Consider the following 12,466-nt stretch of genomic DNA (forward strand, 5'->3'; position numbering starts at 1 on the left):
GTATCTCCGTCTCCCGCTGCACAGACATAAGCTTCCAGCAGTGCCATAGTTAGGGCCCTGTTTAACAAATAGGGCAGCAGACAGTTTTTCAGCTGCTCTGCTTGTTGTTGGAATCTGAAGACACACAGGATTTCTTATCCCCTCATCACACCCACAAGGCCTCATCATGAATCCTAGAGGCTTCCTGATGACCATGATGAGGAAACAGACATGCCTGTCCCACATCACACACATGCATGTGAACACACACACACACACACACACACACACACACACACACACCTGCCTGTCCCCGCTGCCTCTCTCTGCAGCCCCCTCCAAGGCACCTTCCTTCCTCTCCTCTCAGCCCATCAAGCCAAACTTCAGTCGCCGCCTCTCCCCCACCCACGCTGGCACCTGCCTGGCAGCACCTCACCCATCCCCTCAGCCCTCAGGAGGCCAGGGCCTGGGGCAGGGCGCACGTGGAACAGGTTGATGCTGTTCTCCCGGAAGTGGAGCAGCTGAGGGGTGGGGTCACTGGGGCAGGCGGGGTCCCTGGAAGCCTACATCCTTGCCTCCACAGAGGCATAAAGCCACAGCCTGACCTGGTGAGGGACAGTCATTCTCTCAGCCTACAGACCCAGAGGGCTCCTGACCTTCACCCAAGACCCAGCTGCCAGATAGGACTCAGCACTGCTCCGTGGTAAGAACTTGATGACACCAGGGGGTAGGGGGAAGGGGGGGTTCTAGGGGTGAACAAGAACATGGGTGGGACAGGAAGGGCCTAGGAGTCCCATAGGGCCCAATGGAGTAGAAATATTTTTTGTAGTATATATTTATTTATTTGGCTGCACTGGGTCTTGCTAGATCTTTTAGTTGCAGCATGTGGGATCTACTTCCCTGACCAGGGGTCAAACCTGGGGCCCCCTGCATTGGGAGCATGGAGTCTCAGCCACTGGGCCACCAGGGAAGTCCGTGGGGTAGGAATCTTGACTAGCCTTGGGGAGGGAAAGGAGAGGTGGCCCCGTGAGCACTTCTCTGGTGAGGAGGACACAGCAGTCACCTAAGACTTTCCTGGCTGGCCAGGTTGCCTGTCCAACCTGAGCCCTCCAAGGAATGAGGGATTAAAAAAGCGTGTTGGAGCATGCTTGTATGGTTGGCCGAATGGCCCTGTGTACCTGTGAGTGTGCCCCCGGCCTCCCTGACTCTGTAAGGTGCCCACAGCGGGTGGTGAGGTAGTTTCCAGCCAGCTGGTATGTCCTCTTCCACCCCTGGGGATAATTCAGCTGGGCCAGCTGGCTGACCAGCTAAAACACCTGGACTTGAACCTCAAAGGCAGGGACCAGAGGCCATGAACCTCTGGCGGCCGTGAACCTAATGCAGGCCCTGCACTCTCCAGGGCCCTCTGATCCTAGCTTATGTCTCCCATTGTTAGTTGCTTCACTCATTGTCTGACTCTGTGACGCTATGGACTGTAGCCCGCCAGGCTCCTCTCTGTCCATGGGATTGTCCCAGCAAGGATCCTGTAGTGGGTTGCCAGGCCCTCCTCCAGAGGATCTTCCTGACCCAGGGATCAAACGCTTGTCTCCTGCATTGCAGGCAGATTCTTTACCATCTGAGCCACAGGGCTGCATTTCTTCATTCACCTCTTCATTCATTCTTTCCACACATATTTGTCAAGCTCCGCGTCTGCACTGGGCACTGTGCTTGGAGCTGAGGCCACAGAGATGACTAAGACCCACTTCCTGGCCTCGGGGAGGTCACGGTCAAATAGGTGAGGGTCAGGTAAACAGATCACAGCCACATGAGGTGGCAGGTGTTTCAGAAGGGCATGTACACAGTGCTTTGTGGACATGGGGTAGAGTCACCGGCTGCTGGAAGCAGGGAAGGAAGGGGTCACAGAGGAGTGACCCAAAGTGAGTCTTAAAGGACGAACAGGGATTCTAAATGGGAGAGGAGGTATTACAAGCAGATGGGCCAAGAGCAAAGAGCATCAGGATGTCTGGATCTGTTGAGTGGTACCTGGAGGGAAGCGGGTCTACCCATAGCTGTGAGCCAGGAGCAGGGCACGAGCGACTTTAAGATATAGGGAAGTGACTTCCACCCAAAGAGAGAGCAACTGGGTGAGCAACACCATTCCCTGGGTCCTCCTAGGCACAAGTGGTGGCTGCCTCCCTCCCCCAGATTACCCAGGTGGTGGCTTTCACGGTTCACTGGTGGGGAGACAAGGTGGGTGTAGCTGAGTGAAAGGAGCTTTAACTTCCATATTAATGAGATGTGCCAGTCAGGCTCCACGTCCATGAAGAAAGTGAGCAGGGAGTGAGCAAAGAGCCCTTCACAAAGAGAGGGGAGATCTGGCTCCTCTAGCCAGCCTTGCAGCCAGGCAAGTTGTTTCAGCTCTCAGAGCCTCATTTCCTCACCATAAAACGAAGACTCCTCTGGTCCCTTTCAGCTCGGACATCCTGAGGATTCAGGCGTCTTTAAAGAACCACCTTACCCCAGAGGCCATGGACTTGTCTTGGTGGGAGATGTCACCCTTCCTCCCAACTTATCACTTTTCCTCCCCGTACAGACAATGACCATGTTTGAAAATGTCACCCGGGCCCTGACCAGACAACTAAACCCTCGAGGGGACCTGACGCCCCTGGACAGCCTCATAGACTTCAAGCGCTTCCATCCCTTCTGCCTGGTGCTGAGGAAGCGGAAGAGCACCCTCTTCTGGGGTGCCCGGTACATCCGCACCGACTACACCCTCCTGGACATTCTCGAACCTGGCAGCTCTCCTTCAGGTCAGCCTTGGCCACGGACTTGGGAACTGAGGGACGGGCTAGAGCAGACCTACCTGGAGGACCTGAAGCTGTCTCTGTCCAGAGGCAGCGGTGGGAGTCCTCTAGCCAGAAAGTTCTCGAAGGAAGAAGGGAGGAGGAAGCGCCTTTCAGCCTAACCCCTTTCGTCTTCTCCCTCCTGCAGACCCAACAGATTCAGGGAACTTTGGCTTTAAGAATATGCTGGACGCCCGAGTGGAGGGAGAGGTGGATGTGCCAAAGACGGTCAAGGTGAAGGGGACGGCCGGCCTGTCCCAGAACAGCACCCTGGAGGTCCAGACGCTGAGTGTGGCGCCCAAGGCTCTGGAGACCTTGCACCAGGAGCGGTGAGACTCGGGGCGAAGCTGTGCGGTGAAAGGGTGCTCTGGGCTTTGAGTCAAAGGGCAGGGCCCTCACACTGAACTTTCACCTATTGGTCACCCCAGAGGAGCTCTTGAAGATGACCCTTCAGCCTATGGGTGCATCCGGGCCATTTCCTAACCACTCCCCTCAACCCCAGCCCCATCCTTCCACCGCCTCCAATACCACCTCCCCACTGTCACGAACACCCCGGGGATGAGTATTTTCACAGTAATGAGTTGTGTGGCCTTGGAAAAGTCACTTCGCTTCAGCTTTCTCTCCTGAAAAATGATGAGTGTTCGATGAAATCCTCTAGGGTTTTTTCCCTACCATAAGACTCTATGAAAATACACTAAAAGGGGAAGAAATCGTAAATGCTCCCTACTGTGACGTGAGCCCAGCGTTCTCCTTGCGTAAACAAAGCCCCCCACCCAGCCCCAACCCTCACCTCAGGAATGCTGCCCCAGCAGCACAAGGGGTGTGGCAGTTGCCCAGTCTGCAGGTTTCCTCAGATGTTTGACTTGACAAGGGAACTGACTTTTTAAGTAGTTAAGTGGTGGTTGAAAGGAGGTGAGTGCTGGGGAGGCAAGAAGAAAGGGCTGAGGTGCTTGGGGAATCATGCAGTTAACTCAGCTTGTTTAAGTACAAAGCATTCTATTCGCTACTGGACTACAGTAGAATACCTTTGCCTTGTGATTTTAGAGTGGGGAGGAAATGTACAATAGTAACTCTAACCCAAGGCTAGAAATGTAAGTGCCAGAGGGCTTTGCCTGAGTTTTGTGGCAGGTCAGAGGGGCTTCTTGTTGGAGAAATGAGGACAGACTTCGCGGAGGAGGCAGCCCACGACCTAGGCCTTGAAAGTGTTCCATCCATAGTCGGGGAAATAAGATCCCACATGCTACACAGCGTGGCCAAAATAAATAAATAAATGCAATCCATCCATTAAAAAAAAAAAAAAACAAAACATTTTTTTAACCTATAGGGGCCATGAATAGCCAGTTTGGTAGAAGCAGGTAAGAGTAAAACAAGGGAGAAATGTAGGGAGAGCCAAGACCATGGAGGACCTGGGTCAAGGACACATCTATGCTGCAGGCTCCAGGGAGACCTGGCGATGCTCTGATGTGCTATGATTAATCTGGCCAAAAGGAGGAAGGGTGTCAGAGGACAAAGAACAGAGAAGGCAGGCAGACCAGGCAAGACTGTTCCACTGCCCATCAGAGACAGAAACTCAGTAGGGAGGAGCAGACAGAAAGAAAAGGGCTGAATGGATGCAGTCTCGAGGACAGCAGAGTGGGTAGACTTGGCAGGGTGAGGGAGAGGATTTTGTCAAAGTGCACCTGATGGAGATCTAATGTGCAGCCTGGCCGTGTTAGTGATTCTATATTGCAGGGAATTCTCTGATGGTCCAGTGGTTAGGACTCCGAGCTTTCATTGGCGGGAACCCGGGTTCAATCCCTGCTCAGGGAGCTAAGATTCCACAAGCCAAAACAAAACAGTGGAGAGAAAGAAAGGACCCCCCCCCCCACTCCAGGGGAGATGCACAGAACTAAGAACGGGGAGGAAAAAGAGGGGCATTCAAGGGAGAAACAAACAACCACAAGACCCCATTCTAGGCCAGGGGCTGTGCCCGAGGGTTCCCCAGTCTCTCTCTCTCTCTCTTTCTCCCTGGAGGTCGGTGTCATTATCCTCGTTTTATAGATGAGGCCACCCAGACTCAGAGAAGCTGCCCTGCCAGGAGGCGGGAGAGCTGGGTTCCAGCCTGTCTTGCTCCAGAGTCCTCAGGCTTCCTGACACCTGCATGCCTCACTCCTGGGAATGACAGAAGAAAAGAGAAGGGCAAGGGCCGGGTGGGGAGAAGTTCTGGACAGTTCCCTTCTGTTTCTCCTGTCACAGGAAGCTGATGGCAGAGCACCCATTCCTGGAGGAGATGCGAAGCCGAGGAGAGAACCTGTACGTGGTGATGGAAGTGGTGGAGACCGTGCAGGAGGTGACCCTGGAGAGAGCTGGCAAGGCCGAAGGCTGCTTCTCCCTCCCGTTCTTTGCCCCGTTGGGGTTACAGGTTTGCCTCACGCACACACACTTACACTGAGTTTACCCTCAGAGGCTGCATTGCTTTGCCCAATCCGCGCCCCCTGCCCCAGGATACTGAAAAGGACCCACTCCCTCCCCTTGCTCTTCAACATCCAGACACCAGTTGGCCAGGAACCAATCATCCCTACAGTCAAGGTGCCCAGTTGGGTAGATTCGTGTGCCAGCTGCCACAGGGACCTAGTAGGGAAGGGGAAACTCACCTTACAGTGCTCCCAATCTGTAAGAAAGGCGTCCTTGCTGCCAGAAAGGTCTCAGTCTCATAAAGGAGACACAGAGGTGAAAGGCCAGAGAATACAGGCTTGGAAAATTCAATGTAAATAAGTAGTCTTTACTTACCTATATCTATACTGTGTAAGTATAGATCCAAAAAAAAATAAAAAGCAAGGAGGTAAAACCAGTCAATCCTAAAGTAAATCAACCCTGAGTGTTCACTGGAAGGACTGATGCTAAAGCTGAAGCTCCAATACTTTGGCCACCTGACTCATTGCAAAAGACTCTGATGCTGGGAAAGATTGAAGGCTTCTAAAGGAGGTGGTAGAGGATGAGATGGTTAGATAGCATCACTGACTCAATGGACATGAATTGGAGTGAATTCTGGGAGATGGTAGAGGAGAGAGGAGCCTGGCATGTTGCAGTCCATGGGGTCACAAAGAGACAGTCATGATTTAGCAACTGAACAACATACTGTGTAAATATTCAAGCGCTGAGTTGGAACCAGGAGTAAGGATTAGTCATGGAAGGCTTCCTGAAGGAGGTGATCATGGGACTGATGGCAAAGAGGAAGAAGGAACCAGGGCCTGGATGGACACTCTAAAGTGGGACAGGGATGCACAGGCAGGTGATGAACAGGTCTTCCCAGTTCCTTCATATGTCTGAACCCGGAAGAGAGAAAGAGGTCATTAAAGGGGTGATCAGCAGAAATAAGCAGAAGAGCTCTGAAGCTCATTCCACACGGGATGGAGAGGTGATCAGGGACACCACTGAAGGGTTCCTAACTTCTCATCTCCCCAAAGGCTTTTGGGCCTGGCCTTCCACTTGCCCTTTACGCCCTCACTCCCAACATCTCACATGTAGGATCCCTGCAGACTCACAAATCCTCACTGTCTACTCCTAGGGATCCGTAAACCACAAGGAGGCTGTCACCATCCCCAAGGGCTGCATCCTGGCATTTCGAGTGAGACAGCTGATGGTCAAAGGCAAAGATGAGTGGGGTGAGCATGTTTTCCCCTGCAGACAAGAGTTACCCACACACTCCTAAGGCATCCTGCTCCCCTCTTGTGGCAACACTGGGGAAGGAGTAAAAGAGTATATTTTATTGTGGTCCAACCTCCACAGACAGAACTGTAGGGGCTGCTCTGGGAGTGAGGAACCCTGGATTCTGAGCACCTCCTGAGTGCTAGGCACCTTTGTTAGCAGAGAGAAGGGAGTACAGAGATGAACAAGCACAACCTCTGCTCTCAAGAATTCTGGGGCCAGGAGTTTCCTGGTGGTCCAGCGGTTAACTCTCCCTACCTCCACTGCTGGGGCCTTGGGTTCGATCCCTGGACAGGAAACTAGGATCTGGCATGCCACGTGGCCAAACAAAATAGAAGTCTGGTGCTGATGAAGGAAACAGACAGACACCAGGACTAGAATGCAAAGTAGAAAATAGTGATATCATACGGAAAGGTTTACAGAGGAAGAAAAGGTTATTTCCAGCCGTAGAGACAGATCAGGGGATAATGTTGAGGTATTCAAAGACAGGTTCTTATCCTTTAGCAGAGTCCATGGGCTTGAGGCCAGAGAAAGAAAGTTGGGACAGCTACTAAAAGTCCTTCTGCCCTCCCCACTCTTGTTCCTTACAGATATCCCACACATCTACAATGATAACATGCACACCTTCCCTCCTGGAGGTAAGTAAAAATTGCTTCCTGGCTCTCCACATGTTTCTCCCTACCCCTGACATTATCTGCTGACATCCTGCACCCTCTAATAGGGTATACCAGAAGCCCCCAAGGAGCCCCCTGGTTTTGTTTCCCAAGGCTCTAAAAATATCCATCTTCAGCTTTAGGAAAGGCAGATAGAGGCATAGACATGTGCCCAAGAAAGACAGAGAAACAGAAAGAGACCGGAAGGCACCATCGGAAGCAGAAATACTGGAGACAGTGTGTGTTCCCAAAATTGCAGGGGCGGATGAGCTCTGTTTTTATAATGATCACTGATAAAGCTGGCTTGACAACTGCTCTAGATAAAAAGACACAAAGAGGTTTTATGCTGACATATGTGCGTTGTTTCTGTCTTCAGAGAAGCCAGAAGATGAGAAGTTCACCCGTAAGTGTTTCCTGTCATTTCACTGGAACTTTCTTGATAGGATTTTAAAACTCCAATGTTTTTCTTTCCTTCTCTCTGGGACTGACAAGGAATGTGGCAGAGCAGATCTCAGAAAAACTATTGTCTCTGAAACGTGGCAGGAATTCCAATAGCTTAGAAGAAAGCAGTGGAAGGGGGAAACTCTTTGGACAAGACTTCCAGGTGGTCAGATGCCTCCGACCCCTGTACTCAAGGCCTTAGTAATAATGACCTGTCACATGCCCATCTGTGTCTCTGCTGCCCAGCACCTGGGGCAGGAGCTGCTGAGTCACAGTGATGCCAACTCAATCCAAGTGCCCCTTTTCACAATGCCTTAGCTTCTCTGCTGCCCCATTTCTGACTCCCACAAATGGTACAAGGGTATCTTTAAGACAGCTGGGACATCCCAGGAGACAGGATGTATTTCCTAACCTCCATTCATGTCCCACTCCCTGGGTATGACTACTGTTTGGGAGGATTGCCTTCTAATTGGATTTTTTTTTTCCTTCAGTTATCCAGGCATCTGATGTTGGTAAGGAATTTTGTGTTTCTCCCTAGATTTTGGCAGGAAGGCAGTGGAAGTAACCTTGGGGTGAAGGGAGAGGAAGACAAGTGCTGAGCCCCTGGTGGTGGGACTTGGAGCCACTTCCAGGAAGCCCACTCTTTCCAAAGCAGGCTGGATGTGTTCCTAGATGCCGGGGCCCTAGAGGAGCAGGCCAAGGTTCAAGCTATCCCTAGCCAACCCATGTCCCTGGATTTAGACCCACTGCTCTTGGGGCTTCCCAGGTGCTGCTAGTGGTAAAGAATCTGCTTGCCAGTATAGGAGACATAAGACATGCGAGTCTAATCCCTGGGTTGGGAAGATCCCCTGGAGAATGGCATGGTAACCCACTCCAGTATTCTTGCCTGGAGAATCCATGGATAGAGGAGCCTGGCAGGCTACAGTCCATAGGGTCGCAAAGAGTTGGACATGACTGAAGTGACTTGGCATGCAGCACGCACACACTTCTGAGCAGTCCCCTCCTGATCTTCACCTGGTCACCAAAATCACTTTGTCAACTGACTCTTGCGAAGAGAAAATAGACCTTCCTTCTCAACTCTATGGGGGGTCCTAGAAAAAGGAAGGCCAGTTGTCTACTGATCTGGGATGGAGCCTAGAATCTCAGGGGGAATGGACGCCTGGTTTAGATGATACTGTGGGTCCTGGCCCACCCAATTCCCCATCTCCCCACTCAACACCTTAAGTCAAGTCTGGGGAATAACGTTATAACTGTGTACCTTGGTCAAGCAAAAAAAGAAGCCAGGCTCTAGCTGAGAGCAGAACTCAGGGGCAGCAGAGCCTGGGGGCCTGAGCAGGGCTGAGTGAAGGAGACCCGCTGGGAGGGCACGTACTGAACTGATGAAGAGGATACCGCGTCTACTGTTCCCACAGGGGTGGTACACGAGGACTTCAGGACCCTAAAAGAAGAGGTTCAAAGGGAGACCCGGGAAGTGGAGAAACTGAGCCCAGAAGGGAAGAGCTCCCTGCTCAGCTCCCTCAGCAAACTCCTAGGGAAGAAAAAGGAGCTGCAAGACCTGGAGCTCACGGTGAGGACCCAGGGGAAGGGTAGGAGGTGCAGGAGAACATGTAGGTGGTGCAGCTGGTGGGGGATCCCACAGATCTGGCAGATGGTCGGTGGTGGCCAGAGGAGTCGACAGTGGATGCCTTCTCCAAGGCTGGTCAAGTGCCCCCCTCCCAGGCTGCCAGGGTCGCCACTGTGCCCTGTGTCCCTCTGGAGATGGGCAAACAGTGAAGATTCCCAGGCTTCCCCCTGATCGACAGAGGGTGGGCATCAGGCCAGCAGGACCTCCTTTTGGAAGGGGGCTGGACCTTTCCTTTCCAGAGTCCAAGACCCAGGGACCAAGGAACCCAAGAGTCTAATACTTTTCAGGACTTGATATCTTGAAAAAGAAACAAGGAAATGGAGAGAGTTAACACACCTCAAGGGACTGTGATGCGCCAGGCACTGTGCCCTCTCCCCATGTTCTCCTAGTCACCCAGCTTTCCCCACAGCTTGAAGGAGCTCTAGGCAAAGGACATGAAGAGACCCTGGAGGCACTCCCAAAGAATGTCCTGCTATCAAAGGAGGCTATGGATGCCATCCTCTATTTCCTTGGAGCCCTAACAGGTAAGTGGGGAGTGAGGTCTTCATTTATACATCTATTCAGTAGTAAGAATGAGTCACTAAATGAATTCTTAAATGAATGAATGAGTAAATAAATGCCAGGCAAATTATACTGCAGTTAAGTAGTTTATATCCATATTTTTAAAAATTGGTTTCATTCCTAAGGATTCACCTGGTCACCATACCCTAGTCTTGCTAAAAGAGGTTGCGAAATAATCCTAGTTTAATCAGCCATATATTTAAAATTTCTGCATATCGCTAAGATCAGCACTTTAATTTCAATATCTAATAGCTTTAATCTGAGGATAACATCTTCTGATCTTACCCCTGAATTCTTTTTCCCTCTGCAAGAATCATTGTCCCACTTTGAAAAACACTCTGATCCTTCCCATGTAAGCTGAGATGTTTGTTCCTTCAAGAAGGCTGCCCTAGGAGCTTTCCTGGCGGTGGCTAAGACTCCGTGCTCCCAATTCAGGGGGTCCGGGTTTGATCCCTGGTCGGGGAACTAGATTCCACATGCCTCAACTAAGACCCAGCACAGACAGATTAATTGATTAATTTAAAAAAAGAAGAAGCCTACCCTCAAACACCAAGACCAAAGTAGATCATCAGCTATGGCTCCTGTCACAGCCTATATTGTAATTGCAGGTTATTTTGTCTTCTCCGCTAGAATGCAGAGAAGTTTCTTGAGTGAGCATGATTTTAACCTAACACACCAAGCAAAAGTGCCTGGCCCAGAACAGGCATTCCACCGTGGATGAACATATAAATCAGTGAATGCTGAAATTCTGGAAGTACACCCATTTGGAACTTGTAGTTCCGTTTGCACCAACACACATCTCTTCCTCTGCTTTTTTTCTCCAGAGCTAAATGAAGCCCAACAGAAGCTGCTGGTAAAATCCATGGAGAAAAAGATCCTACCAGTGCAGCTAAAGCTGGTAAGAAAAAATGGCAGATGTTAGGGAGACTTTGGAAGGGAGTCAGCTATAACTGGTGGAAAGATACAATCTAACCTAATGACAGAACCATCCTACAGGGCCTCCATTTATCCTAGGAAATCATGCCTACTTCTCATTTCTCTCCATATTTCTTCCTATTTGCTGTTTCACAACTAGAGGTAGAGGAATGCATTTCTGGACAACTATCTGCGTTTTTCAGTCTGATCCTGGGAGAAGAGACAGAAAACTCTAGCTTGGTTTATTCCTAGCGAAGTGATGTGAGTCAATCTTAATGTCTCTGAGCCTGCCTCAATTCACTCCTCTGTAAAATGGGCCTAAAAATAAATGTGATGCCCATCCTACAAGGCTGTTAAAAAGCCCAGGCAGAGCTGTCATGTAGTGTAACCTAAGGGGTTACAGTGAGAGGAAGTTGCCCTCTTTGTTGATTTTGTGAGTCGGGAGAAACTAATAGCGGTTTCCAGTTCTTTCTTTTCATGCTGCTTTGTTTCCCTCCAGGTGGAGAGCACAATGGAACAGAATTTCCTCCAGGATAAAGAGGGTGTTTTCCCCCTGCCACCTGAACTGCTTTCCTCCCTTGGGGAAGAGGAACTGACGCTCACAGAGGCCCTGGTGGGGCTGAGTGGCCTGGAAGTGCAGAGATCGGGCCCCCAGTACATGTGGGACCCAGACACCCTCCCCCGCCTCTGCGCCCTGTACGCCGGACTCTCCCTCCTGCAGCTGCTGACCAAGGCCTCCTAACTGGCCTTTTCTTTTCAACTCCTGCTTCCTTAATGCCTTCCCTACCTCGCTGTACCCTGTGAGGACACCCAAGGGCATTTCAGAACCACCAGGCTAAGGATAATGGAAACCAAAGCTGATCACTCAATTCCCACTTATCCAACTCTGTACATCCCCCATCCCTACTGCTCCACAGCACAGATGCTTAAATTCTCTAATAGTGGAAACACTCAAACTTGAAAAACTATGAACCATTTCAGCAAATCCCAAATTAATTAATTAATTTCCTGTCCCAACCCCTCCCACTTATGATTCCAAAAATCAAACTGGAATTGATAAAAAAAATATTATTTCACTTTGAGTGAAACATCTTTTGGTGTTTTTCCTTAAAGAATCTATCCTAAGGAAATTATTAATTTGTGCCAGGAAAAAAAAATAGACATTATCATACTCTATACAGATTATATGTACATGAACACTATTATGATGTCCTCAGACCAGCTAGAAAATGCTCAGAGAAGAACTATGAGTGTGTAGAATGTGGAATCTAGACTCTAGAATCAGAAGATCGTCAAAGCAATTTGTCTTCCAAGAGGAGCCTTTGAGGTTCTCTGGACTTGGGTTAGGGAATGGGAAAGGTGAAGACATGTGGTACAAGCACAAGAGTAAGACGACTTCCAAGTTTATTGAGTAGAAAATGCAGGTGAATTCCCTGGCTCTCCAGTTGTTAGGACTCTAAGTTTCCAATGCCAGGGGGCCAGGTTTTATCCTCAGTCTGGGAACTAAGATCCCACAATCCATGCAGCCAAAAAAATATACATATATTTTTTTTGTTATATATATATGACTATATATATATATATATATATATATATATATATTTTAATGCAGATAAGTCAAAAATAAATGGTAACCCAAGAATACTGGGTGGCTTCCCAGGTGGTACTAGTGGTAAAGAATCCACCTGCTAATGCAGGAGATGCAAGAGACTTGGGTTTGATCCCTGGGTCAGGAAGATCCCCTGGTTTAGGAAATGGCACCCCACCCCAGTAGTCTTGCCTGG

General features: G+C 50.0%; 1 protein-coding gene across 4 annotated transcripts; it reads left to right on the top strand.

Annotated features, from left to right (window-relative positions):
* The first annotated feature begins 540 nt into the window (after window positions 1-540).
* GSDMA (gasdermin A) lies at window positions 541-11,772 on the top strand. 4 transcript variants are annotated; one of them, XM_020890067.2, is made up of 12 exons: window positions 541-682; window positions 2,552-2,768; window positions 2,950-3,130; window positions 5,037-5,202; window positions 6,349-6,445; window positions 7,079-7,126; window positions 7,518-7,544; window positions 8,074-8,094; window positions 8,995-9,149; window positions 9,616-9,730; window positions 10,592-10,665; window positions 11,182-11,772. In XM_020890067.2, the coding sequence occupies exons 2-12, from the start codon at window positions 2,555-2,557 to the stop codon at window positions 11,422-11,424; spliced, it is 1,341 nt and encodes a 446-aa protein (XP_020745726.2). In that variant the 5' UTR covers window positions 541-682; window positions 2,552-2,554; the 3' UTR covers window positions 11,425-11,772. The 4 variants fall into 4 exon arrangements, with proteins under 4 accessions (XP_020745726.2, XP_020745728.2, XP_070334523.1 ...); XM_070478422.1 differs by lacking the exon at window positions 541-682 and adding an exon at window positions 1,819-1,895; XM_070478423.1 differs by lacking the exon at window positions 541-682 and adding an exon at window positions 1,912-2,102.
* The last annotated feature ends 694 nt before the right edge of the window (window positions 11,773-12,466 follow it).

Source organism: Odocoileus virginianus, chromosome 17 (assembly GCF_023699985.2).
Source record: "Odocoileus virginianus isolate 20LAN1187 ecotype Illinois chromosome 17, Ovbor_1.2, whole genome shotgun sequence".
In the NCBI taxonomy this organism is placed as follows: domain Eukaryota; kingdom Metazoa; phylum Chordata; class Mammalia; order Artiodactyla; family Cervidae; genus Odocoileus; species Odocoileus virginianus.

Coding starts and splice junctions, on each gene's coding strand:
- GSDMA (XM_020890067.2), top strand. CDS start 2,555: ATGACCATGTTTGAAAATGTCACCCGGGCCCTGACCAGACAACTAAAC. Junction 2,769..2,949: donor ACCTGGCAGCTCTCCTTCAG/GTCAGCCTTGGC, acceptor TCCCTCCTGCAG/ACCCAACAGATTCAGGGAAC. Junction 5,203..6,348: donor TTGCCCCGTTGGGGTTACAG/GTTTGCCTCACG, acceptor GTCTACTCCTAG/GGATCCGTAAACCACAAGGA.